Source organism: Rattus norvegicus, chromosome 4 (genome assembly GCF_036323735.1).
Source record: "Rattus norvegicus strain BN/NHsdMcwi chromosome 4, GRCr8, whole genome shotgun sequence".
Lineage (NCBI taxonomy): Eukaryota > Metazoa > Chordata > Mammalia > Rodentia > Muridae > Rattus > Rattus norvegicus.
The window spans coordinates 73,091,769-73,115,080 of NC_086022.1; the positions used below are offsets into that span (position 1 = coordinate 73,091,769).

General features: G+C 43.9%; 1 protein-coding gene across 2 annotated transcripts in view; it reads left to right on the forward strand.

Annotated features, from left to right (window-relative positions):
* The window catches only part of Arhgef5 (Rho guanine nucleotide exchange factor 5), a 25,072-nt gene extending 4,529 nt beyond the window's left edge, over positions 1-20,543 (forward strand). For both annotated transcript variants that reach the window (NM_001427415.1, XM_039108652.2), the window contains exons 2-15: positions 2,518-5,659; positions 6,190-6,247; positions 6,777-6,841; positions 7,048-7,301; positions 10,141-10,301; positions 10,845-10,997; positions 11,278-11,407; positions 11,639-11,713; positions 12,113-12,202; positions 13,378-13,535; positions 14,085-14,246; positions 15,505-15,575; positions 17,702-17,806; positions 18,780-20,543. In NM_001427415.1, coding sequence (NP_001414344.1) covers positions 2,530-5,659; positions 6,190-6,247; positions 6,777-6,841; positions 7,048-7,301; positions 10,141-10,301; positions 10,845-10,997; positions 11,278-11,407; positions 11,639-11,713; positions 12,113-12,202; positions 13,378-13,535; positions 14,085-14,246; positions 15,505-15,575; positions 17,702-17,806; positions 18,780-18,937 — 4,770 coding nt within the window. In that variant the 5' untranslated portion in view covers positions 2,518-2,529 and the 3' untranslated portion in view covers positions 18,938-20,543. The remainder of the gene's footprint in view (positions 1-2,517; positions 5,660-6,189; positions 6,248-6,776; positions 6,842-7,047; positions 7,302-10,140; positions 10,302-10,844; positions 10,998-11,277; positions 11,408-11,638; positions 11,714-12,112; positions 12,203-13,377; positions 13,536-14,084; positions 14,247-15,504; positions 15,576-17,701; positions 17,807-18,779) is intronic.
* The last annotated feature ends 2,769 nt before the right edge of the window (positions 20,544-23,312 follow it).

The following is a 23,312-nucleotide window of genomic DNA, read 5'->3' on the forward strand; positions in this document are numbered from 1 at the left end:
AGTCAGAATATACCAAGGAATTTAAACTATAAATGGTATTTTGTGTGGAGGATGCCCTGTATGTGTGGAGTTTGGCGCTAGGCTATGCTCCAGGTATAAAGATATGTGAGTATAATATGGAAAATCCTGGTCCGGTGGGAAACAAGAGATTTATTCTTTATGTTTAAAATATTTATTGAGCGCTTACTATGGGCTAGTGTTGAGCTAGATGTGGGCAACTGAACAGAACATGTCTCACACTCCTTGCCAATTTTTGGTGAGATTAAAGTTAAGTCAGAATACATAATTATATAGTTGAAATGGTATAAATGGAAGGGGAAAGTGAAGTGAGTTTTTTTTTTTTAATTACTTGAAATAGAAATGTAGTTTAGGCTATTTGAGGAATTAGAAACCCAGAGTGTAACTCAAAACAGGATAATGGCATAACTACCAAGGAAAGTTCTGATGAGAGTAGTGATAGTCACAGCCAGCACCAAAGTGTGATCTGGGGGATCCTGACAGAATAGCACCTATTGGAGCTGGGGGAGCAGGTGGGCAGAGACTCTGAAGCCATCCCAGAGGCAGAACTCACTTTAGGTATTCAGAAGATGCGTGCTGTGGGGAATGTTTAGATACTAATTAAGTGGTTAGAGCACTGATTCTCAACTTCTGGGTTTCAACCTCTTTGTGGGGTGTTGAATGACCCTATCTCAGGGGTCACCTAAGGCCATTGGGAAATACAGATAGTTAGCAAAATTAACAGTTATGAAGTAACAATGAAAATAATTTTGTGGTTGGGGGGTCACCATAAGGTGAGGATGTGTTTTAAAGGGTTGCAGCATTGGGAAGGTTGAGAACAACTGGTATAAAGGATAGTCATGGGCTAGAGGACACAAGGTAATGAGGTGGAACACGGGAAAGAGGGAGAGTGGGCATGCAAGCTTCTTTTGACTTGTATAAAGTGAAGTGGCATCTTTCCATTGTTTTCTGATTTTTAAAAATTTTTTTTCTTTCTTTTTTCTTTTTTGCACAATAGGATATGAGGTGTTCTGTTGGAAGTGGGAGACAGGGTAAAAGGTCACCATGTTTGCAAGTAGTGAGAGGAGTTAGCCTGGTGAAGGGGAGAGGCTCATAATGAAGGTGGCCTGGCTTTACCCGCCATGTTGAATAGAGTAAATGGGGTTATCTTAGCTAGCTGTTTTACAACAGCTGTCTTCATAATTTAAAACGAAAATTGTTCATTAGTTATAAATCACTGGTAGACCCTGTTAAAATAGGAAGATGAGTAAAATCCAGAATCCTTATAAAGGATTCACCTGTTGCATATTGGCTGTAATATCTTGACCTATTTTAATCTCATGTCAACAGCTCAGGAAGACGGTTCTACTTCTGACACTGCTTTTCTGGGCTGTTAGATGTAGGGTGTGTCAGCCCTCATGTCTGGTAGTTACTGGAGCCTGACTCACCCTGAGAGTCCAGAGAGTTGACAGGGAGAAATAGACAATGGCATAATAGAAGTTAGAGGGCAGTGACCACTGGGAGTTCCTGGAACTCCTTGACAATGGTCTTTAGTGGTAATTGAATTGCGTGTAATCAGTTTTTCCCACAACAGTACAGGATCCAACAGGAGCTTTGTCTTGGTCACTGCTGATTGTCTGATACTTTAAAGGGTCCCTAGGTAAATGTGGTGTGTGTGGTGTGTGTGTGTGTGTGTGTGTGTGTGTGTGTGTGTGTGTGTGTGTGTGTGTGAAAGAGAGAGAGAGAGAGAGAGAGAGACAGAGAGAGAGAGAGAGAGACAGAGACAGAGAGAGAGACAGAGAGAGGTATATTCTAGAGGCCAGAATTGATGCCAGATATTTTTCTAGAAAGCTTTCTACTTTATTTTTTGAGACAAGTTCTAACTGACCTAGGACTCATTGATTGACTAGACTGGCTGACCAGGAAGCTCTGGAGATCCATCGGTACCTGACCACACCCACACATGTTTGGTTTATAGACACACAAGATTACTCCTGGAATTTTTATAGGCATGCTGGGTTCTTATGTCTGTACATCAGACCAACCAAACTATCCTTCTTTTTCTCTTGGTAAATCGTCATTATACTTACCATTGAACCATTGTCTCAGTCCCTCTAAATAAATCCCTAGTGATTGCAGAGATGACTTAGAAGTTAAGAACACTTGTCTCTCTTTCAGAGGAGCAGTGTTCAGTTGTTAGCACCCATATCAATGGCTTACCATTATATAGCTCCAATTTCAGGGGATTGGTTGCCCTCTTCTGAATTCTGTGGACACTGCATGCACATATAGATATGTATACATTAAAATAAATTCAAAAATTTATATAGTTCAGATTAATTTAAAAATAAGTAAAGTTAAACAAGACATAAACAAAGGCCAGCACTTGTATCACTGTATGCTTGCCTAGAATGATCCTAAATGGAACCAAAGCGGGTTCCCAATCATCTTATTTTTGATCTTTCCCTGTGTACACAGACACAGAAGAGGCATTAGAAACTTTTATTTTGTATCTTTCAGGATTCAGCCCTGATGGAGGCTGAGGAGCCTGAACATGGAGCATGCACACCTGTCCCTGACATAGAAGAACTTGGAGCTATCCCTGAAGGTATCATGAGGAGCAGTCAGATCCCTGCCTTGGATCCTGAAGCTCAAGAAGGCCAAGACCCATCCTATAAGTGGACTGATGGACACAGATCCTTGATGGACCAGTCAAAAGTGTTAAGGGACGTGAGTGACCATACACCTAATAGTGTGGCAATTTTCTTCAAGAAAGATTCTTCAGCTATGGCGACAAGCCAGGAAATACTTTTGGCTGAGGCCCGTGACACTGCAGACCAGCAGGAAGCTGTGACCCAGAGCCTTCAAGACAGATTGTCAACAACAGTAGCCGCCCCTGAGCTCCTGGGCTGTGCTGTCCAGGAAGAATGGCTAGACATACCCAGCAAACTAGACAGCAGAGTGGAGGCTGAATTGCAGCCAGAACTTATGTCTTTGACTTTAGCAGTTAGCAAAGAGAAAGAAGAAGAAGAAAGCTCTCCAGACACCTCAACCCCTGGATTTTGGCCTCCCTCCAAAATTCACCCTGGTGAGACTGACCAGACTGAGGGCAGTGGAATGGAATTGCTTAGACAGGGGAAACAGCTGCAGTTGGAGGCCACACAAGAAAATCGAGGGCAACAGGGCCTCCTCCAACCTCAGGAAGCCCAGGGACTAGAGGAGCAGGAAGGACAGGAAGTAGAAATTCAAGAGGAAGGAACTCTGAGGGAAGACATTTGTTTTGGTGGGCTCCTGGGAGAACAGAAAGAGGTGGAAGAGGACTTTAATGACAACAAGGAAGAACAAAAGCAGGAACAGATCCAAAGCTATATGCTACTTGGAGGACAATGGGAAAGTGAGGGGCTCAGTGGGGAATTAGAAGGTCTGAATTACAATGAGAGGAGCCAAGAGGAAAGGGAAAGGAGGGTTTGTGGTCAGAGAGATTCAAAAGAGGAGGGACAGGACCAGGAATTAAGGGAGGTGGAAGAGAGGAGGGTAGGCACTCAGTGTGCAGAGAATCAAATGTTAGAAGAGATATCAGAGAATGTAAGGAGACGGCAGGAAGATCATGATCAAGCAGGACAAGCGATGCATGTAGGGGACCAGAAGGAGGTTGTAGACTCAGGTGACAGGGAGCAAGGGACCTGGGACAGCGGTGGGCAGGCAGCAGAGGAAAGGAGCAGAACAGGAGAGGACAACAAGCCTTGTCTTCCAATGACTTCCATAGCTCCTGGGGTCCTCTCCCCAGGTACATTATTCCCAGCTATTCCTTCCTCTGTGGATGATATGTCACAGATTCAGAGGGAGCCTGTGCCTGAGGAACTGACCACCCAAGCTCCAACTCCTGCACCAGAGCCAACAGAATGGTCTCACCAGCACATTTCTCCACCTGCCTCTTTTGCTACTGAAGAAGCCCTTGATAATAGGACTCACGACAGCCAGCAAGAAGAATTCAAGCTAAGGAAGGGGACAATATCCAATCAGGGGACTGAGAATGTGTCTGCTAGTATATCCGTGGCCCCTTCGGGGACACCAGATTTACCTCCTTTCACTCCTCCCAACGTTTTCCCCACCACTGCCACCTTTTCACTTGTTAGCTCTTCAGTTATCCTTCCTGAGAAGGAGACCCCAGCAGCTTCTATCTCAGCTGACATTTCACCTCATTATGGGCCATGTGAGACTCCTCCACTACCTGCAAAATCCACCAGGGACCCATGTGCCACCTCTGACACAGCCAACCCTCACAGCCCTCTTACCAGCTACACTGGAGTCACCCAACATCTAAGAAGCAACTCCTTCCCAGGCTCTCACAGGACAGAGCAGACTCCAGACTCTATGGGAATGTCACTCTCTTTCTCTCATTTGGAATTACCTCAGAGGCCCCCCAAAACAGCCATCTATGGCTCTCTGATCCCAAGAAGAAACAGAAGAAGTAGGGATGGTGTCGTCTTTTCAGAATCCTCTGCTGCTTTATTTGCTTTGAAACAGGACTCTGAAGAATTCACGTCAAATCCAGAGAGTTCCAGCAATCCTCATGGTAGTCAACCATGGGGCTCCCCACAGAACTCAGCCTTTGCCATAGGCTCTCCTGTGAATGTTTCTTCTCCACCCACTGTTTCCATGGATATGATACATGAAGCTTTGCCCCCTCCTCCCCCAGAGAAGAGACATAGCTACAGTCACATAGTGGAAAGAGATGGCCTTTTTCATGAAGTAGCTGCCACACTGAAGCGGCATAGTCATCCTCCTCCATTGACCCTAAGTTCAGGGCTCCATAGGTCTCCTAAAGGCTCATTTTCCCTAGTTCCTGACTCTGTTGTTGCAAGGCAGCACCGCCCTCTGCCATCCACCCCAGAAGGCTCCCACCATACTCAGACCTCCATCCCCTCCAGGCTGAGATACAACAAACCATTACCCCCAACTCCTGATATGCCTGAGCCCTGCCATTCATCCATCTCTTCCTCTAATATCTCAAGGATATACAGGCCTCTACCCCCAGTCCCTATCACAGATCCTTCCTCTGAACCACCCCCATTACCCCCAAAGTCCAGGGAAAGAAGCAGGAGTGTCCAGGTAGGAGTTATGCATTCAATGGGTCAAGCCAACCCAAGAACTACTGGTCAAGATTGGACAGTTTCTACTCTCTCTGTTGGACGGACCTCCTGGCCCCCAGCCACAGGCAGATCAACAGAATCTTTGCCTCCCACCAGTAGGTGTAATAGTGAAGTGTCCCCTGGTCTGGCTTTCAGCAACATGACAAACCTTCTAAGTCCCTCTTCCCCTACTACTCCTTGGAGCCCAGAGCTTCAGATACCCACCAGTAAGGATGAGTCAGGGCTCACTGAAGAGTCTGCACCTCCAGTGAGAGGATCATTTAGGAGGCCAGCCCTTCAGGAGGAATTTAATAATACAAGGAGATCAGCTTTAGGATCAAGAAAGAAGTCAGAAAAACCTATCCACTACCAACTGGAAAAGGCATCCAGCTGGCCTCACAGACGGGATACAGCAAGGACATCAGAGAGTAGCAGTGAACAGGTTGTCCTGGGCCAGGCACCCAACAAGCAAAAGGGCTGGAACCGGCAGGGCCTTCGTAGACCTTCAATTTTGCCTGAGAGCTCTTCAGGTAAGTCAGGAGCAGAGACAACAGAACCATTAATGTTATACAAAGCTTTTTATTCTAAATCTTCCATCTGAGGGATCTCTACTGCTCTCTCTGCAGCGTCATTCCCCTGCATCACATAGTCAACTCAGAAACTCACGACCCACTATGATCCCATTAGAATGTTCCCCCTCATTTTTTACTTTTCCGTCTCCTATTTCCCCTGAAGTCCACCTCTTCCTGAAGTTGCTAGACTCCCTCCATTGCTATACCATCACGTTCTCCCCTTTGAAAATCTTAAAGTGCCCTTTCTTTGTGCTTTTCCTATCTTGCATGAAGACTGGGGAGCATAGCTAATATATCTTCTGGAATTCCTATCCCGACATGAGGACCAGTGACGCATGGGTACTGGGTACTGGGCTTTAGAATATCTTTGGTATTGTCTTCTCTTTCAGATTCCAGTAGAACTCTCTTTCCTTTGCTTAGCTGTGTCTCCTGTTCATCCTTTCACCTACTCTAAATGTCCCTGTTGTGCTGCCCATTTCACCTTTCAGATTTACGAAATCCAGCTGCGGGGAGACTTCCTGGCTCTTCAGATTCTGTTGTTTTCCGGTGAGTTGCCCTGTCTTCTCGCTAACTCAACTGTACTGTCTTCATTTATGACACTAAGATTTCCTTACTAAGAATTCTGTGGACAAAGATTCTGGGACCCAGAATTGTTGGTGCTTCTATGTCCAGAAGGTAAGGAGAGGAGGAAAGAGGCATCAGGATTGCAGGGAAGGAAGGCGTTTGTACCTGCCCAGTTCTGCCTGCTGTGTCTGATGAGTTACCTGTTGTCTTCCTAAGGCATATGGTTATCCATCAGTCTCCTTCACATACTATCCAAATGACCCCTGAGTTACAAAGTAGAGTTACTGTTTGAGATACCCTACTGCATTTCTAAGTTCTCGCCAAGTCCTCAGGGTCTCTCATGGACTGTGGGATAAGGGAGAAGGGTTGAATGGAAGGACCAGTGATGGGGACAGACTGAAGTAGCTTTCCTTCAGCACGTGTATGGAAGGTTAGAGTTTTTAATCTAAAGTCACTTGGGGGTCTGCTGTCTCACAGTCAGTAAATATCTCAAAGCCTGCCTATTCCACAGGGAGAAGAAACCAAAGGAGGGGATGGGAGGTTTTTCAAGACGTTGCTCCAAGCTCATCAACTCCTGTGAGTACTTTAAAACAGATCTATAGACTAGTGTGTGCTTTCTGCCTAAAATGGGTCAGGGCCTCACGACTGCCAGCAATTGAATGGTGGTATACAGAGAAAAGGGTTGCTAGAGGTCAGCCATAGATGGCAGTGTCTGGCAGTGAGCTTCTACTCACTTCGTTTTCTTAGGATTTTCTCCTTTTCTTATTCATCTTCACCCATAGCTCAGCTGCTTTATCAGGAGTATAGTGATGTTGTTCTCAACAAGGAGATTCAGAGCCAGCAGCGGCTAGACAGCCTGGCCGAGCCACCTGGGATCTCTTCCCCACGATATCGGCGAAAGGCACTGGTCTCTTCAGACTCCTACCTACAGCGCCTCTCCATGGCCTCCAGTGGCTCCCTCTGGCAGGAAATCCCTGTGGTGCGCAATAGCACAGTGCTGCTCTCCATGACCCACGAAGATCAAAAACTGCAAGAGGTACCACCAGGGATGCGCAAGGGAAAGTTGGGGAAACAAAGTCATATTCACTTATGTTTTATCTCCTCCTCACCTCTGCCACCATGAACAGGCTGTCCCCACCCCACACTCACCTGTTTACACAGTGACTGCTCACTGCCATGCTGAAGAAGTGTAGTGCCCTAGAATTTCAGCATAGTCCTTCTTCCCCTGCTCGTGCATGTGCCATCTACTCTTTCCTGTCCTGGCTTGGACTCATACAGAGTGACCATGCCTGTTGAGAGGGGTGTGAGAGTAACTTCATTGCTGATAATCTCCTTTCCACATCTACAATGTTTCAGACAAGCCACATGTTCATTTGTGCTGGCTCCTTTGAAGAGGACAAACTGGAAGTTGTCCTTTGGTTCTTGGATCTCACTTAGGCTTTATCCCTGCTTGGTCATCCCCAGGATTAAGATTTCAGGAGACACTGCTTCTCTGGTTCTAAGCAGTGACCATTAGTAAGTTTTTCATGGGCAGATTCTGCCTTCATATTTGTCTGAAGGAAGAGGTAGAACTTTTCATCCCAGGAGAAAAGAGGGCACAGTGGGATAGAGTAATATCTAAGTAATTGGGTTCTATAACAATGATGGAGACATGATGCCTTTGTTAATATGTGTTGTTTGACTTTGGCCAAATCACTTGCTGTCTCCAAGCCATTTGTAAGACAGATACAAAGAGTTACTAGGAGAACAAGAAAGATAAATGTTTACTTCAGAACAGTCAGTCGGAAAATATTGACTATTTGAATTTAAACGATGTAGGCCTAGCTTCAACTAGTGAGATAATCTTGGATAAGCTATAATTTCACTACAAGTTTTAAAATACAGCTGTTTAGAAAATCACTAACCTGTCCTATATTTATTGATCAAATAATGGAAAGATGAAATGAGATCTCTGAGTCTTCATCGAGCTAGGAAGTCACAAGGACCCTGATTCTAGCCCCGATCCCTCTTGACTTTGCAAGAAGAGAGACCTCTGTCTTACCACCTCATACATACATATTAAGTTAATAAAATAGCATCTTGGGAATCTACAGAGTTCCTTCACAGACTCTATTCCTTTTGAAAATCGTGTTTTCTGAAGTGTGTTTGTGGTGGTGGGGTAGTCACCCTATCTATATAAAAAGACAAAACAACAACACAGAGATCCCAAGTTTCAGAAGGTTAAATGGGCTACTTTAAGCCATGTGGTGTTTGATGGTTACGTTGTGAATAAGCCTGCAGTAGCATGGTTTAGGGTTGTATAGAAAGTTCAGCTGTTGGACTGAACAAGGGGACCCCAATGGAGGAGTTAGAGAAAGGACTGAAGGAGCTGAAGGAGTTTGCAACACCATAGGAAGAACAACATCAACCAACCAGACCCCATCAGAGTTCTCAGGGACTAAACCACCAACCAATGAGTACACATGGAGGGACCCATGGCTCCAGCCGCCTATGCAGCAGAGGATGGCACTGTCCACCATCAATGTGAGGAAAAGCCCTTGGTCCTGTGAAGTTTCGTTTCCCCAATGTAGGGTAGTGCCAGGCATTGAGGTTGGGTGGGTGGGTGGGAGTGGGAGCATCCTTAGAGAAGCAGGAAGAGGGGTATGGGAGGGGGAGGGGATAACATTTGAAATGTAAATACATAAAATATTCAAGAAAAGTAAAATTAAAAAAAGAAAGTCAAGCTGTATAGCTGGCTATTTCATCGACCAGCAAGGGACGCCTATTTTACTTTTCTCCGAGTGGCCTGAGTGACCATGCTGAGAAGGAAAAGAGGTCCACTGGTCACGTCTGTGAGTCACTGCGCCCCCTGCTGGAGCCTCCGTGCACATTCTTAAGTGCTGACTCCCTTCTAAACCACAACTGTAGCATCCTCTTTGACATATCCCGTTTCTTTTTATTCCCATCTCTCCTCAGACATCAAATTGAGCTTGTCACCTTCCTCTGTCCCTGACTCAGAGCTCTCTGGCTTAGTCCATGATTCCATCATCTAACCCAACCCATTGCCTAATCAAAAGTAGGGTGTTGGCCTCTGCTCCTTCTCTTTACGCCCCACTTCTAGCAAATAAGCAGCATCTTCCAAGTCCTGTTTGATGACTCGAGAAACCCACTTCTCCACAGGCGTATGAGTGACAGGCCTTCGTCTCCCATCGAGACATGTTACCCCACTTCCCAGCATGGCGCTTACCTATTCTGGACTTTTCCACAGGTTGCTAAAAGGTGTTCTCATTCAAAAACAAAACAAAACAAAACAAACCCAAAAAGTGACTCAGCTAGATGAACGATTCTACCTTTTCACATCTCGTTAAGCTTACGTGCTGCATTGTTTACATGGTCCACCAGGCCTCATGCCTCGTTCCTACTCCTCCCCCTCACTCTACCCCCCAACCCCCAGCTTCATTTTTATTTTTTCTTTTCTTTTTCTTTTTTAAATAAAAGTTCTAGAAATGCTCAACTTATTTGTTACTTTTCTAAAAGTAAACTTCATTGTGTTTGAAATATTAGCTACTTATTATGAGTCTCTTTGTTGGTAAAATTGTTACTATCATATGGTATATTAATATACCTGTGATATCATAGAGTTATTTATGTATGGGTATGAATGTATCTTTAAGTTTCTTGAAAACATAAAGGCTCTGTTCATGTTATTCAGCCCCTGATTGACTCTGTCATATTCAAATACTCCTTGTACCCCTCCCAGACTAAGTTTTATTACTGTGAGTGATCAAAAGATGTAGCTAATTCAGTGCTCAACCCTAAAACATTGTTCAGCAACTTCCATCTACCAGACACTTCATAAAAGTATTCCTTAATCTTCCTCTTTTCCAATTGTCTAGGCCAAGTTTGAGCTGATTGTGTCCGAGGCATCTTACCTGCGCAGTCTAAACATAGCAGTAGACCATTTCCAACACTCAACCCAGCTGCGGGCCACCCTGTCCAACCAGGATCATCAATGGCTCTTCTCTCGTTTGCAGGATGTACGAGATGTCAGCACCACGTGAGACTTCTTCCAAACTCCAATCTATCAACCTTGCTATTCTTAGCCATTGAGGTTTCAGCTACTTTTGTCCCATGTAGAAACCTTCACTTTGTCAGAGTCTCTGGATAAAAGTGGGGCCTGGGCTCCCTCCATGATTCCTTCAGGGGTAAGAAGGGGAATAAGAGGAACTAAGAGGACAGAGTATGCAAGTTCACAGGTCTATTAATATAGACGAATGAGAAGTGCTTCCTGGCTTGAGATTTTGCCTACATTCTGGGTGTCTATTGCAGTGGACACAACCTATAAGAATCACTGAAAGATTGGCAAACCAGAATAGAATAAAGAAGAAAAAAATAGAATAGTAGAATTCTATTTAAGTTCCATCAGAAATAAACTAGTAACAACTCTGGAGAGCATGGTACTGCATGGTAATGGCACAGAGCTAAGGAGAGTCAGGAGAAGTTAGTGATTCATGGATTCGCTGCATGCTCAGAATATACAGGGCTGAGACACATGCTGGCTGAGGACCCAGTAGCTCATGACTGTTTAAATACTACGCAGGTTCCTTTCAGACCTAGAAGAAAACTTCGAGAACAACATCTTCTCCTTCCAAGTGTGTGATGTTGTCTTGGATCATGCTCCAGACTTCCACAGAGTCTACCTGCCTTATGTCACCAACCAGACCTATCAGGAACGCACCTTCCAAAGTCTAATGTAAGAACAATCCCTCTCCATTCCCTTAGTGGACTTTGCAGTGACCTTGACTCAATCTCCAGCCCAGAGCCTTCTCCCATGAGTATATGTTCTTGTGCCCACTATGTCATCTGAAGTCTCAGCCCATTCTCCATATCAGATCCTCTCTGCACTCATGTCTGCACCCTGTGCACCCAACACACTGACTCTCTCTCTCTCTCTCTCTCTCTCTCTCTCTCTCTCTCTCCCCCGCCCCTCCACCCCAACCCCTCTCCTCACCTGAGGCTTGCTATTCATACAGGAATAGCAACAGCAGTTTCCGAGAGGTCTTAGAGAAGCTGGAGAGTGACCCTGTCTGCCAACGCCTGTCTCTCAAGTCCTTTCTGATACTGCCCTTCCAACGCATCACACGTCTCAAGCTGCTGCTCCAGGTATGACATACTTCTTTGGATCAGTCCCCTTAGCTCAAACACATGATCTTGGAAAGTTTGGAGGCAAAGGTCATCCATCCATCCATCTATGAAGTTTCCACATCATATGGAGGATGTGAACAGTTTCCCAGGTGTCCACATCTTTCTTTCTCCAGAAATTGTTGCATTTGGAACTATGTCCCTGCCTTGTCCTTCCTCCTATCTGGCTCTTGACCACTATTTATTCCACAGAACATTCTGAAGAGAACCCAGCCTGGCTCCTCAGAAGAGGCAGAGGCCACAAAGGCACACCATGCCCTAGAGAAGGTAGGCAGCCATCATATCCAATAATCTATAAGGGATATATTACCATTTAGGGATAAGTCTTCCTTCTTCCCCTAATACTCATGCCTGAAAAGAGCAAGGGAGACAGGACCATACTAAGGGGAGAGTTTCTGACATCTACCAAACTTATTTCTACACATTCCATATCTAGCAACTATGTTCCTGGTACCACAGTCCCTCATCCCAGCTTGGTCTCTCAGGTCATGTAATGACTTCCATCATCCTAGCCTATGACTCTGATGTTGCTTTACACAGTTCCAGCCTGGTAGAAAAGACAGCTTTTCAGGCATCCTTCCAGGTCGATTCACCTTCAGGGGGCTTAAAGGCAAGACTGTATGTAACACATGATCTTCCCCTTCCTTTACCCTGCTCCGTTCACAGCTAATTCGAGACTGCAATAGCAATGTGCAGAGAATGCGGCGGACAGAGGAGCTCATCTACCTGAGCCAGAAGATTGAGTTTGAGTGCAAAGTGAGCTGTCCCTGCACACCTCCCTGCCTATGCATCTCTTTAGCATATCCTATAGGCCATCCTCTAACACAGTCATCCAGCCTTCAGTGCTTCTACCTCTCCTGTCCATTTCCTGGACTGTGCAAATGATCATTTCATTCTACGAGACGTGTTGATAGGTGGAGGCATAGAATTATGTGTGGATTTTATTATATATTGGTGGGAAAGTAGAGCATGCAGATCTACAGCTATATCTGTGTGTATGTGCATAAGGAAATGGTCAGGATAATCAGAAAAGAGGGAGGGGCAATAGTTACTGGAGGAGGAGGAGCACCCAACAAATGGATAGAAGCAATTTCCCAGAGTAAGGATACATAAAAATTTAGTAGTGAAGAATGCTTGACTCACTTATTTTATCAGATCACCTTCGTCCTAGGCAGAGCAACATGCCAAAAACCACAAAATCTCTTATCCAAACAAATGGGAAATTGATTTTCAACATTGAAATTGCAATGCATTACACATAACATCATTACTTCCCCAAAAGCGAACAGAAATCCTTCTTTAAGTTTTATAGAAGCTCTTTGCCAGTCCCCAGCTCCAGGAAGACCCCATCTTAATCTCCTTATTCTCAATTCCAGCCTGATTCTGACTCTGGCTGTCTTGGCTCTGACCATCACTAAGGAAAGAGAAGATAATATAACTGCCCCTGATCCTTTGGCTTTCATCATGCCGTTTTGTGGCCATGTACATTGACATGGTCTGCTTGGGCTCACCGAGTTCTGCTCCCACATCATCTCTTGTTAGATCAGAGTCACCTTCTTTTGAGCATGGATCCACACAAGTACAGTGTACTTAGGGTATTCCAAGAGAAACAATCTGGATGGCTTGGTTTGCAGTGGTTCTCAACCTGGGGGTCATAACCCCCTTAGGAGGTTTTATATAAGATAGCCTATATATCAGATGTTTACATTCTGATTCATAACAGTAAAATTACAGTTATGAATAGCAACAAAGTAATTTTATGGCTGGGGAGTCAGTACAACCTATTAAAGGGTATTAAAGGGTTGCAGCGTTGGGAACGTTGAAAACCATTGCTTTAGAGCAAGAGGGAGCACTTGGAATTGGTGATTGGGAGGTTGGGCAGGACTGACAGGAAGCTCATGACCTGCCCCTTCTCTCTTCCTGCTCCATAGATTTTCCCACTTATTTCACAATCTCGATGGCTGGTGAAGAGTGGGGAGCTGACGGCCCTGGAGTTCAGTGTCTCCCCAGGGCTGAAGAGGAAACTGACCACTCGTCCAGTCCACCTACATCTCTTCAACGACTGTCTGTTGCTGTCTCGGCCCCGAGAGTCAGTGGCTGGAATGGGAGGCCAGGGCATTTGAAAGAATTGGGATAGGACCAGAGGGACATCAGATGACCTGCTGCCAATGAACCCCTTTTCAGTTAGACAACTCAGAGTCTGAGTCATGAGTTAGTTTATGGAACAGAAGTGGGAATAGTGTTACCAAACCTGTCCTATGTTATAAACATGAGCAAACTACAGCAAAGAAATGTCATCTTTTTAAATAAGTTTCTTTGTGGCTTCTTTGGGTTGTGCCCAGCGTAATAATCAATACAACTACTTGGCTAATTTCAGAGCTGAAACCCTGGTCATTAGGACCTTATAAAGTTAATATTGGTTCTTATCTTTTCAACTCCTTAAAGTAGTAAATATCACTGCTGCAGTAAATGTTTGAGACACTATTATATTCAGAGCAAGTTGAAACCTTCATATGGCTTTTATATGAATACAGTCTGTAGAAGCTAAGGGCAGGGAGTTTGAATCTAAGACTAGAGGTTGAGGGTGGATGAAGTACCAAAACTATAGACTCAGACTTAAAAGATTTCTGTCTTGCAGGGGCAGCCGGTTCCTGGTATTTGACCATGCTCCGTTCTCCTCCATTCGAGGGGAGAAGTGTGAAATGAAGCTGCACGGAGCTCACAAAAACCTCTTCCGTCTCTTTCTCCTGCACAACGCACAGGGCACCCAAGCTGAATTCCTCTTCCGCACTGAGACTCAGTGAGACGGGGCTGGGCACGGGAGTTGGGAGTGGGTGTCCCTGGACAGTAACACATTCAGACCATGACTCAGCACTTCTGGGGTTATTCATAGAAACCCAAGGCCCTAGAGTTAAGTGATAACTTGTCCAAGATCCAGTGTGGGGTGAAGATGAGAAGTTGCCACCACAGCTGAACATCTGCTTTCCAGCCTGTATTAAAAAGCACGGGGTCTATGAGATGTAAGGGAGCCGAGCTGGCATGGAATGAGCCGAGAATTGGACTTGTGAGTGATCAGCTCACCAGTGCAAACTAGCGCCAAGACTGATGGGCACTTATGTGAATAAAAACCACCTTGTATGCTGTCTGCTTTCCCTCAATCTCCTAGCTTCATCCTCTACAGTGTTAAGAAATATGGGGTGTAATCTTTCTGATGATGATAACAAATGAATACATTCACATATGCATACAAATTTTGAGAGTAGAAATGATATCTATAAAATGTGGCACACTATATAGCAAACCAAAGAACACCCCGTAGCTTTCCTGGTACTATAAGAGACACGGGAAGAGCTTCTCTGTAAGATTATTAAACACATCCGTGGCTTAAGGTTACATGTGCTATGGATGCTTTTCCGATTGATCCCTTGGAAGACATTTCAAGGGGGATCAAAAGTTTCTATTTCTACTCATGGAACAGAAATGGTAGTGTGCATGGGTTTGCAGTCTGGATTTTACCCAAGATAAATAACCAGAAGTCGATTTGTATTCTTTTGTAGAAATTTGGGTAGCATCCTTTTGGAAAAGTGAAAGTGTCGTTCTCGATAACCTAGGTACACAGGGAAGCAGAGGATCATATAGGCTAAGATTACATTATACAACAATGACTGGGCTTAATTAATATCAAATAGTAATTTTCAGCTTAGATATTTGATTGAAGGGAGGTAAGTGACAATCAAGAGCCATGCGAAGTGGTCATGTCTAAACAGATGAGTCATTTGTTTTGTACGATTTCCAGACTGGAAAATGTTCATGTGTGTGACTGACAGTTCACCTTATGACTCTCGAAGATATGCCTGGAGGGAGAAAGGAAGAGTAAGCATGATACGCTGACATAGAGCAAGATCACCCTGTGTTTCCAACCAGGCTGGATCCCATTGCCTTTGAGTCATTAAAATAGACAAGTCCTTCCTGTAGCCACCTGCCTTCCCTACCATTGGCCCTCAGCCTATGTGCGCCTAGACTGTAACTGAGGCTAAGGCTTGCCTTTGTTATTTCAGAAGTGAAAAGCTTCGGTGGATCTCAGCCTTGGCCATGCCCAGAGAGGAGTTGGACCTACTTGAGTGTTACGGTGAGTAAGGATATAACAGAGAAGATAGTGTCTATTTGTGGTCTCCTTTGGATGAAGGGTAGTGTGCTGGGTGGTAACTCTAAAAGGCTTCTATTTATTGCTCTTCCTTAGAATTTCATGGTAGATTGCTGGAGGTAGAAGCTTAAATACTCGTGATACATCTGCTTAACAACTGTCATTCACCATGGCAGTACCTTTTCTTGAGCATTCACTGCCTTAGGCAAATGTTTGTTCTTTGTAAAATATATATTCCTTTAAGTCTTATCTGCTGTGAGTTTGACTTAATTTTACCAATTGAAGATGTAAGAGGGAAACGAGGGGAGGCACTGTAGCAGTTGTGGAGACAACAGAAGAGCTGCACACATTTGGTCTGAGTACTGCCAGATAGCTAAGTCTGCCTACCCAGAGCACACAGGGGTAGCCAGAGCCCAGAGAGCATCAAAGGAGCACTGGGCTTTTGAGGGAAAAAAGAAGAGTGTAATGAACTTTGGAAAGGGATTTAGGAGACCCCATGCTGTTTTTGTGCTGTGCAATTTCTTAGTCAGCTTTGTTTGTGGTGGGTAAAAAGGGTAACAGGGAACTACTTCACTTTATAGCATTTTACTTCTGTGGATGGAAGATGAACTTTAGAAAAAGAACTGCACTGCCAATAATGTAACATTCATTCCTCTTATTTTCTGCAAAACCAGTGCACAGAAGTCAAGTATAAAGACAAATCCATCTAAGATAGATTGCTTCTAGAATAGGTGTACTCTGTCTGAACTTTGAATCTTGAACTTAATTACAGTCTATGGAAATGCTGCCTGGCTCTTAAGAAAGCATGTAGAATTTCCTCGTGAATCATTTTGATCAATGATCATCTTGATCAATTACAGATGAGGAAACTGAGGTCAAAAGGGAGGAAGGGCACCTAAGTCATCCAGAAAGTTTAATGGTAGAAGGCTATTTTGAAAGGCATAGGATCCCTTATCTGGTACAAGGAAGAAAATTATGCAAGATTCATAGACTTCAACTATATATATATAGTTGGAAAAGCTGTGAATTCGGTTCTGAGTTCTATGCTGAACATACTGGTGAGCACTTGAAATTTCTGATTGTGAAGATGCAATGTCACAGATCAAGAGCCAAAATTACCATGTGTAGTCTTTGGTCCCATTCGTAGCCTTTATTACCAGCCACTGTCTGGCCTGATTGAACTTGTGACTATTGTGTAAAACTTGTGGCTGTATTGTTAAACTTAGCAGACCATTAGCTTCACAAGCCCTAAAGCTAAGTCTGTTAAGATAATGTCTACAACCTATAGGAGAGATGTTTCCTCTCTGCTATAACCTGTCTTCCATAGGACCTCACCAGTGTATTGTCAAATTCATGCCTTCCTTTTGTTCTCTGACCATAGAAGTAACCTCTTCCACAGAAGAATGTGTCATTCTGTGCTTTTAGGTCATAGTCACTTGTATGTGGCTCAGAACATACTACCCCTTGCTTCCTTTGGAGCCCAATCTGTGCTTTGCACTAGCAAAGTAAAACATGTGCTTAAAACAGTTAGATATGTGATACCTGGTTCTCCTTCATCAGTCAGTTCTAAGGAATTCAAACTCCATTGAAAACAGAAGGGGCAGGGAACAGCTCAGAAGGAAAATGGATCTTCAGCCTAACGTCAAGTATTTGTCATGATGATTAATTAAATATCATCATATGATGTTTTCCAGGCATCTTCCCTAGAGAAGTAGAACTTGTAAAATTAGATCCCATATAGATCCTTCTGTTTTTTACTGGCTTGTTTGATCCCTGGGAGATAAAGATCGTCCCAAATGCCTCTTTGTTGTTGTTGTTTGTTTTCTGGCTTTTATTTTGTGGGTTGTTGTTGTTGTTGTTTGTTTTATTGTCCTGTTTCTGGTTTTATTTTTATTTTTAGACAGGGTCTCACTGTGTGGCCTTGGCTAACCTTGCTGTGTAGAGCAGGCTTGTGTAGAACTCACAAAGATTCCCCTGCATCTACCTCCTAAGTGTTGGGGTTAAAGGTGTGGGCCAGTGGCTTCCTTTGTCTATAATCCCATACTTGTCTCTACCTCAAGTTCTCCCATTCTTCCCTCACGATTCCTAACCTCCACTCTCCTTTTCTGAAGACTCCCCACAAGTTCAGTGCCTCCGTGCCTACAAACCCCGAGAGAATGATGAGTTGGCACTAGAGAAGGCGGATGTGGTGATGGTGACTCAGCAAAGCAGCGATGGTAAGAGGGAAGATCCCTGAGCCTGAGGTGGGCCAGCAGAGGCTGGACAGACATACACCAGCTTCCTAGGACTGCCATAACAGAGTACTGAAACCTTAGTGACCAGTAACAACAGTAGTTTATTCTCTCAAAGTTGTGGGGTTGAGAAGTCCCAAATCAAAGTGTCAACTGGCTCTTCTGAAGCTTCTAGGAAGGGTCTTTACCTTGTCCCAGTCTCACAGGCTTCAAAATGGCTGCATAAGTCTAATCTCTGCATACATATCCTTTTGGCTCTCTTCCTTCTGTATGTATCTAAATTACCCCTTCTTTAAAGAGACCAATTCTGACTGATTGATGGACTCCAGGATGACCTCAGTGTAACTTTATTAATTGTATTTGGTGCAGTTTTATCCCCAAGTTTCATTGCTGTGAAGAGACACCATAACCAAACTCTTATAAATGATAGCATTTAATTGGGGCTGGCTTACAGTTCCAGCATTTTAGTCCATTTTCATCATGGCAGGAAACATGGTGGCACATAGGCAGCCATCGTGCTGGAGAAGGAGCTGAGAGTTCTACATCTTGATTCACAGGCAGCAGAAGTGAATGCCTTATGAGGCTTGGCTTGAGCTTCTAAGACCTCAAAGCACACTTCTTCCAACAAGGCCACACTTCCTAATAATGCCACTTCCTATGGACCTATGGGAGCCATTTTTATTCCAACTACCACACCAAGTAAGAGCAGATTTCAAATAACCAAGGTATTAGGTTATAAATAAATGCTTTGATGGGAAAATTGAACTGATAGCAGAGAAGACTAGACTTCAGCAGGCCTAGGCAGCCATTTCCATTGTATGCATGGCTGGGCTTTTCATGGTGGAGTATTGTGGTCCATTCGTCCTCAGGATGTAGATTAATTTTCGTCAAGGAGGTCCAAGAAGTTGACATGAACCCTTAGCATCTAACTCTTCTTTCCTCTCACTGTGTGCTGCAGGCTGGCTGGAGGGTGTAAGACTGTCGGATGGGGAGCAAGGCTGGTTTCCTCTCCAACAGGTAGAGTTCATTTCAAATCCAGAGGTCCGAGTTCAGAACCTCAAGGAAGCCCATCGAGTAAAGACTGCCAAACTACAGCTGGTAGAACAGCAAGTCTAACTGTTCCTTGGTGAGGAGTCTTCTGAGCTCATGAACAAGCATTCCTGGAGATGACTAGGCCTAGAAACCTACTGCAGAAGCCTTCTGGGGACCAGGAACTTGGCTGTCTGAAAGCCAAAGGATGAGCTCTGTCCCTTGCTGCAGTATTTCTTTATATTTTGTGCTTGGTAGGGAATGTTGAGTGACTGCACACTGGATTCTGGGAACCTTTCTTCATAGGAAAAGGGACTGTGGGGCCTGAGCCTAGGTGCTGGACTTTGGCTGCCAGATGGTACTTGTACATCATCTGCTACTGTAGTGCAAATTCAGAGCTGGCTGGATCTAAGGTTGTGGGTATATGTTACCAGATAGACCTCAGCCCACTCACTGGAGGGAGGTGTTTAATGGGGATTGGTACATCAGGTGAACCTGGTGGCCTCTAGAATATCTTCCAATCTGAGATTGTCCTCAGTGCATGTGCCCTTGCAGTTCTTGGTTTTTGGTGGCAATGTGAGAGTGGCATTCTCTCACTCTAATAAACTTGGCACTTCTTTCAGTGTTTTCTTCTCAGATTACTTAGTACTCACTGAACCAAGTTTACAATGCAGAGTCTCATAAGAACTCCAGCCTATATGGCAGTGTTATGAAAAAACATACATGTACAGATAATATCGCCTACTAGCTTCTTCTAATAAGACATTGGAGCTTAGCCAGTTGACTCTGCTTTGTAGCTTCAGAGCTTGTAGAAGGAATTAGAAGGCACAAGTGGGTAGTGAGAGTCTGTTCAAATAATTGAGCACATCCATAGGCACAGATAGGTTAATTTGGGTGGATTTGGCAAATGTTATTCCAACCATTTGTGACTTTCTGCTGTGACTTCAATTGCCATGAAGATGCCAGCCTAGGTGTTCAATCTTCTGGTAAAAGTCAGTGGAAAGAGTCCTAGCATCCAGTTACCATGCTGCCACGAGTCAGTCAGTCCATATCCCTAAACAGCACCCGATCAATACACTGCAAAGTCCAAGCCAAGCAGACAATCATTCTCTGTCTCCTTTAACATTGCCTTTGTTGGTTGAAGAATGTCACCACCATTGTTTTTCCTGTCTAGCATCTCACCTGACAGCGCATGGCATCCTTTGTCCCATCTTTTAAGCAGGATCCCTATAGTCCTTCCTTGGTCATTCTATTATAGTTTATGATTAAGAGGACTCCAGGGCAGAGCTGCATTGCGGCTTTGCACAAGGGTAAGAATGAAGCAAAATGTGTTAATAACATAATGTAAATAAAATGTGTTCATTAACAAATTATTAACAGTTTGTTAAAAGTGTATGTTAATACTAACTCTTGACAACACACTGCTTTTTTAACCCATTCTAAAATTCAAGTAAGCTTGCTTGCCTTTTTTAAAATATACAAATATTTTATTTGAGGCAGAATGAGGACTAAATCTACACTAGGGATAGTTTTAGGGAAGCCCAGTTGATATGTTCACAACTGACTTTAATATTGTGACATATTTTGTATATGTATATTAATATGTAATTTAATGAAATTCATATTAGTCCCTGTGGTAAATACATTCCAAACTATTTGTGTAAATAACATTAAAGTAGAGAGTTACATACAACCTTGCAATTTCCAGGCAAGTTCTTTAGTATTTCTTTAGAGGTAAAAATAACCCAATTCTTTATTATTGATGTGCCAGCAGCTGTTGTATTGTCTGGTTGTTTCAGATTATATATGTGTGTGTGTGTGTGTGTGTGTGTGTGTGTGTGTGTGTGTGTGTATGCATTGGATTATTTTTATCTAATCTGGAAAACCAAAAGACATTTGGCTTCTGCATATCAGATGGTCCTTAATTTAAAAGAGAGAAACTTAGATATTTGTTTTTAAAAAGGGGGGAGAAACTAGACATGGGTAATCTCTCTTCAGTTGAGTTAACTAAATTTTCTATAGATTTGAGTTTGGGGAAATGGTGTATATGCAGACCCAGTGATTGTCCCGTCCTCCAGATACTCATGAATTTGTCAGGCTGATGTCATTGGCTCCAAGACCCAGCAGCTGCTTATAACAGGGTGAGAAACACCGCATTGAAACGTGGAGGGCATTCAGCTTTTGGTTGCATTTCTAAGTCATGCACGAGGGATATCATCATCAACAGGCCTGCTTACAGATCTGAACAGAGATGGACGTGGCGCTTGTAATCAAGTACATCTGTACTGAATTGGTTCCGATATGTAGCTGTTCACACCAAACTGGGTCATTTTTATAAATTCCTGTGAGTTGCTTATTCAGAGTTTATATTCGCCACCCACCTTCAGTTAAGGTTAACTACGAGTTTAGGATTTTTATAGTGCCTTAGGATGAGTTCTGATACCATCAGCCTGTGGGGATTCCCCCCCCCCCTCCACCTTTTCTTTCAGGTCTGGGGCTCAAATTCAGAGCATTGATTGGGAGGCCAACATTCCACTACTCACCTCCACTCCATGGTCCCTTTTTAACATTAACCTTTGGGATAAATATTACTCAAAAGTCTAAATAGATTAGTCTAAATAGACTTTCTTCCTATGACTTACGTTTTATCTCCTAGAAGTAAACTTGATTGTAGCTTGGATTCTCTTGAGGTACCCACATAGTCTGTGTGCTTTTTCAATGGTATTTCATATATTACGTATTTAATTATGTAATTACGTATTTAGTGCTATTTCCCTCATTACGAATTGTTTTCTGGATCAAATTATAAAGGCCCGGTGTTTTGGTCTAGTAGCCCTCTACAGACAGCTACTAGGTAATCCACCTCCCCACAGCACAGCGTGTGTGCATGTTTGGGCTTGGCTTTGAGACCTCTGTGTAAATATGTTAAATGGTGATGACTTGGTTTTATCACTACCGCAGACCAATGCCCCTAAAGCCACATTAGCTGTAAGCATGACTCAGGCGCTGCATGACCATAGGGACGGGAGTCAGCAGCTAAGTGTAATCTTCTCACTCTGAAACTAGGTGTGTGGAAAGGCCAAAGGTTACAAGCAACTGATCTAGAGAGATGGGCCACACTGAACCAGGAATCAAATAAACTCCCTCTGATATAGAACATTCTCTATGCTCTATAACCTTTGACCCATCTTTGCAACCTGCCCATTTTTAAAGTGACAGTTACGAGTGGAAATTTCCCTTACTCCTTCCTTGTAAGAGTGCTCAGTCTAATTGCCACAGAACGTTACAAAAAGAAATGGCCGCCAGTGATCAGAGTGTTGACTCTGGGTGGGTACTGGAGGAAGAATTTGGGGAAGAAAGGAGCTCTAAGCTGTTTTTCCCAGCTGGTAAGGGTGGAGGTGACTGCTGATCCCTGCTGCTTGGTGAATGAGTCATGGCACCTGAGGGCAGACCTTGCAATAGGGCAGGGCCAAGTCTGGCCACAAATGAAGCACGAATGAGCAGATAAATATTTTCCTGGCACTTTACCTGAGTCTTTCAGAGAGGCAACTCTTCCTGAACAATGCAAACGGAAACTGCGGGGTAGAAGCCAGTCTGTGTGTGCACTAATATGGAAATTCTAAATCTGCTTGCAGACCAAGGGGCTCCTGAAGACCAACGTGAAAGTTTAGACTGTTCAGGGAAGGTAGCCAAGATCAACAGACCATCAGCTATGGTAGATCAGAGTCACAGAGAAACCGTAGGCCACCAAAGGAGTAAGTCCTGGGATAAAAGGAAAATAAGATAGGGCCCATCCAGCCCATTCTTGGGTGTTTTCTTAAGATCACATGGTGATGGGAGTGAGATTATTCACTCTTGGTACTGCAAACACCTGAAGACCTTTGTGTCTTAAGAGTCTCAGTCCTGCTCTTAGACAGACTTAGTAGAGCTGGAGATGGGAAGGGACTTGCTGTCACACAGCCAATTAATTAGGAGCTACAGGTGCAAACAACTCCATGTTCACTGAGATTTCAGCAAGTCGTCTTTGGAGTTTGCTGTTTTCATAATAGGCTGAAGGTGATTTGCCGTGAGGTAGAAAGGTTGGACAGACAGAATGAGCAGCCAGGTTGTTTCTGAGAGAGCAGGAAGAGCCGGCACTCACATGTATGGGTGGTTAATAAGCAGGTGCATGTGATGGTGCTGAGCTGGGTTGGGCAACAGATTGGAAACAAGGGTCAAGGTGTGGTCTCCAGGTAATTTATTATCCTTACACAGTGGGCCTTCAGATACTAGAGAGAACTTGTGTGCAAGCATGTGCCAATGTATATGCATGTATGTTTTAAATTTAGAGGAGGAACATAGAGAATATTTGGACAAGGTGGATTTGATGCACAAGACTAGATTTCCTCTCTGGAATAAAGTAATGTTAGAATTAACTAACAAAAGGGAAACAGGGTTGGCCATTTGGGAATTAAAAAGCAAA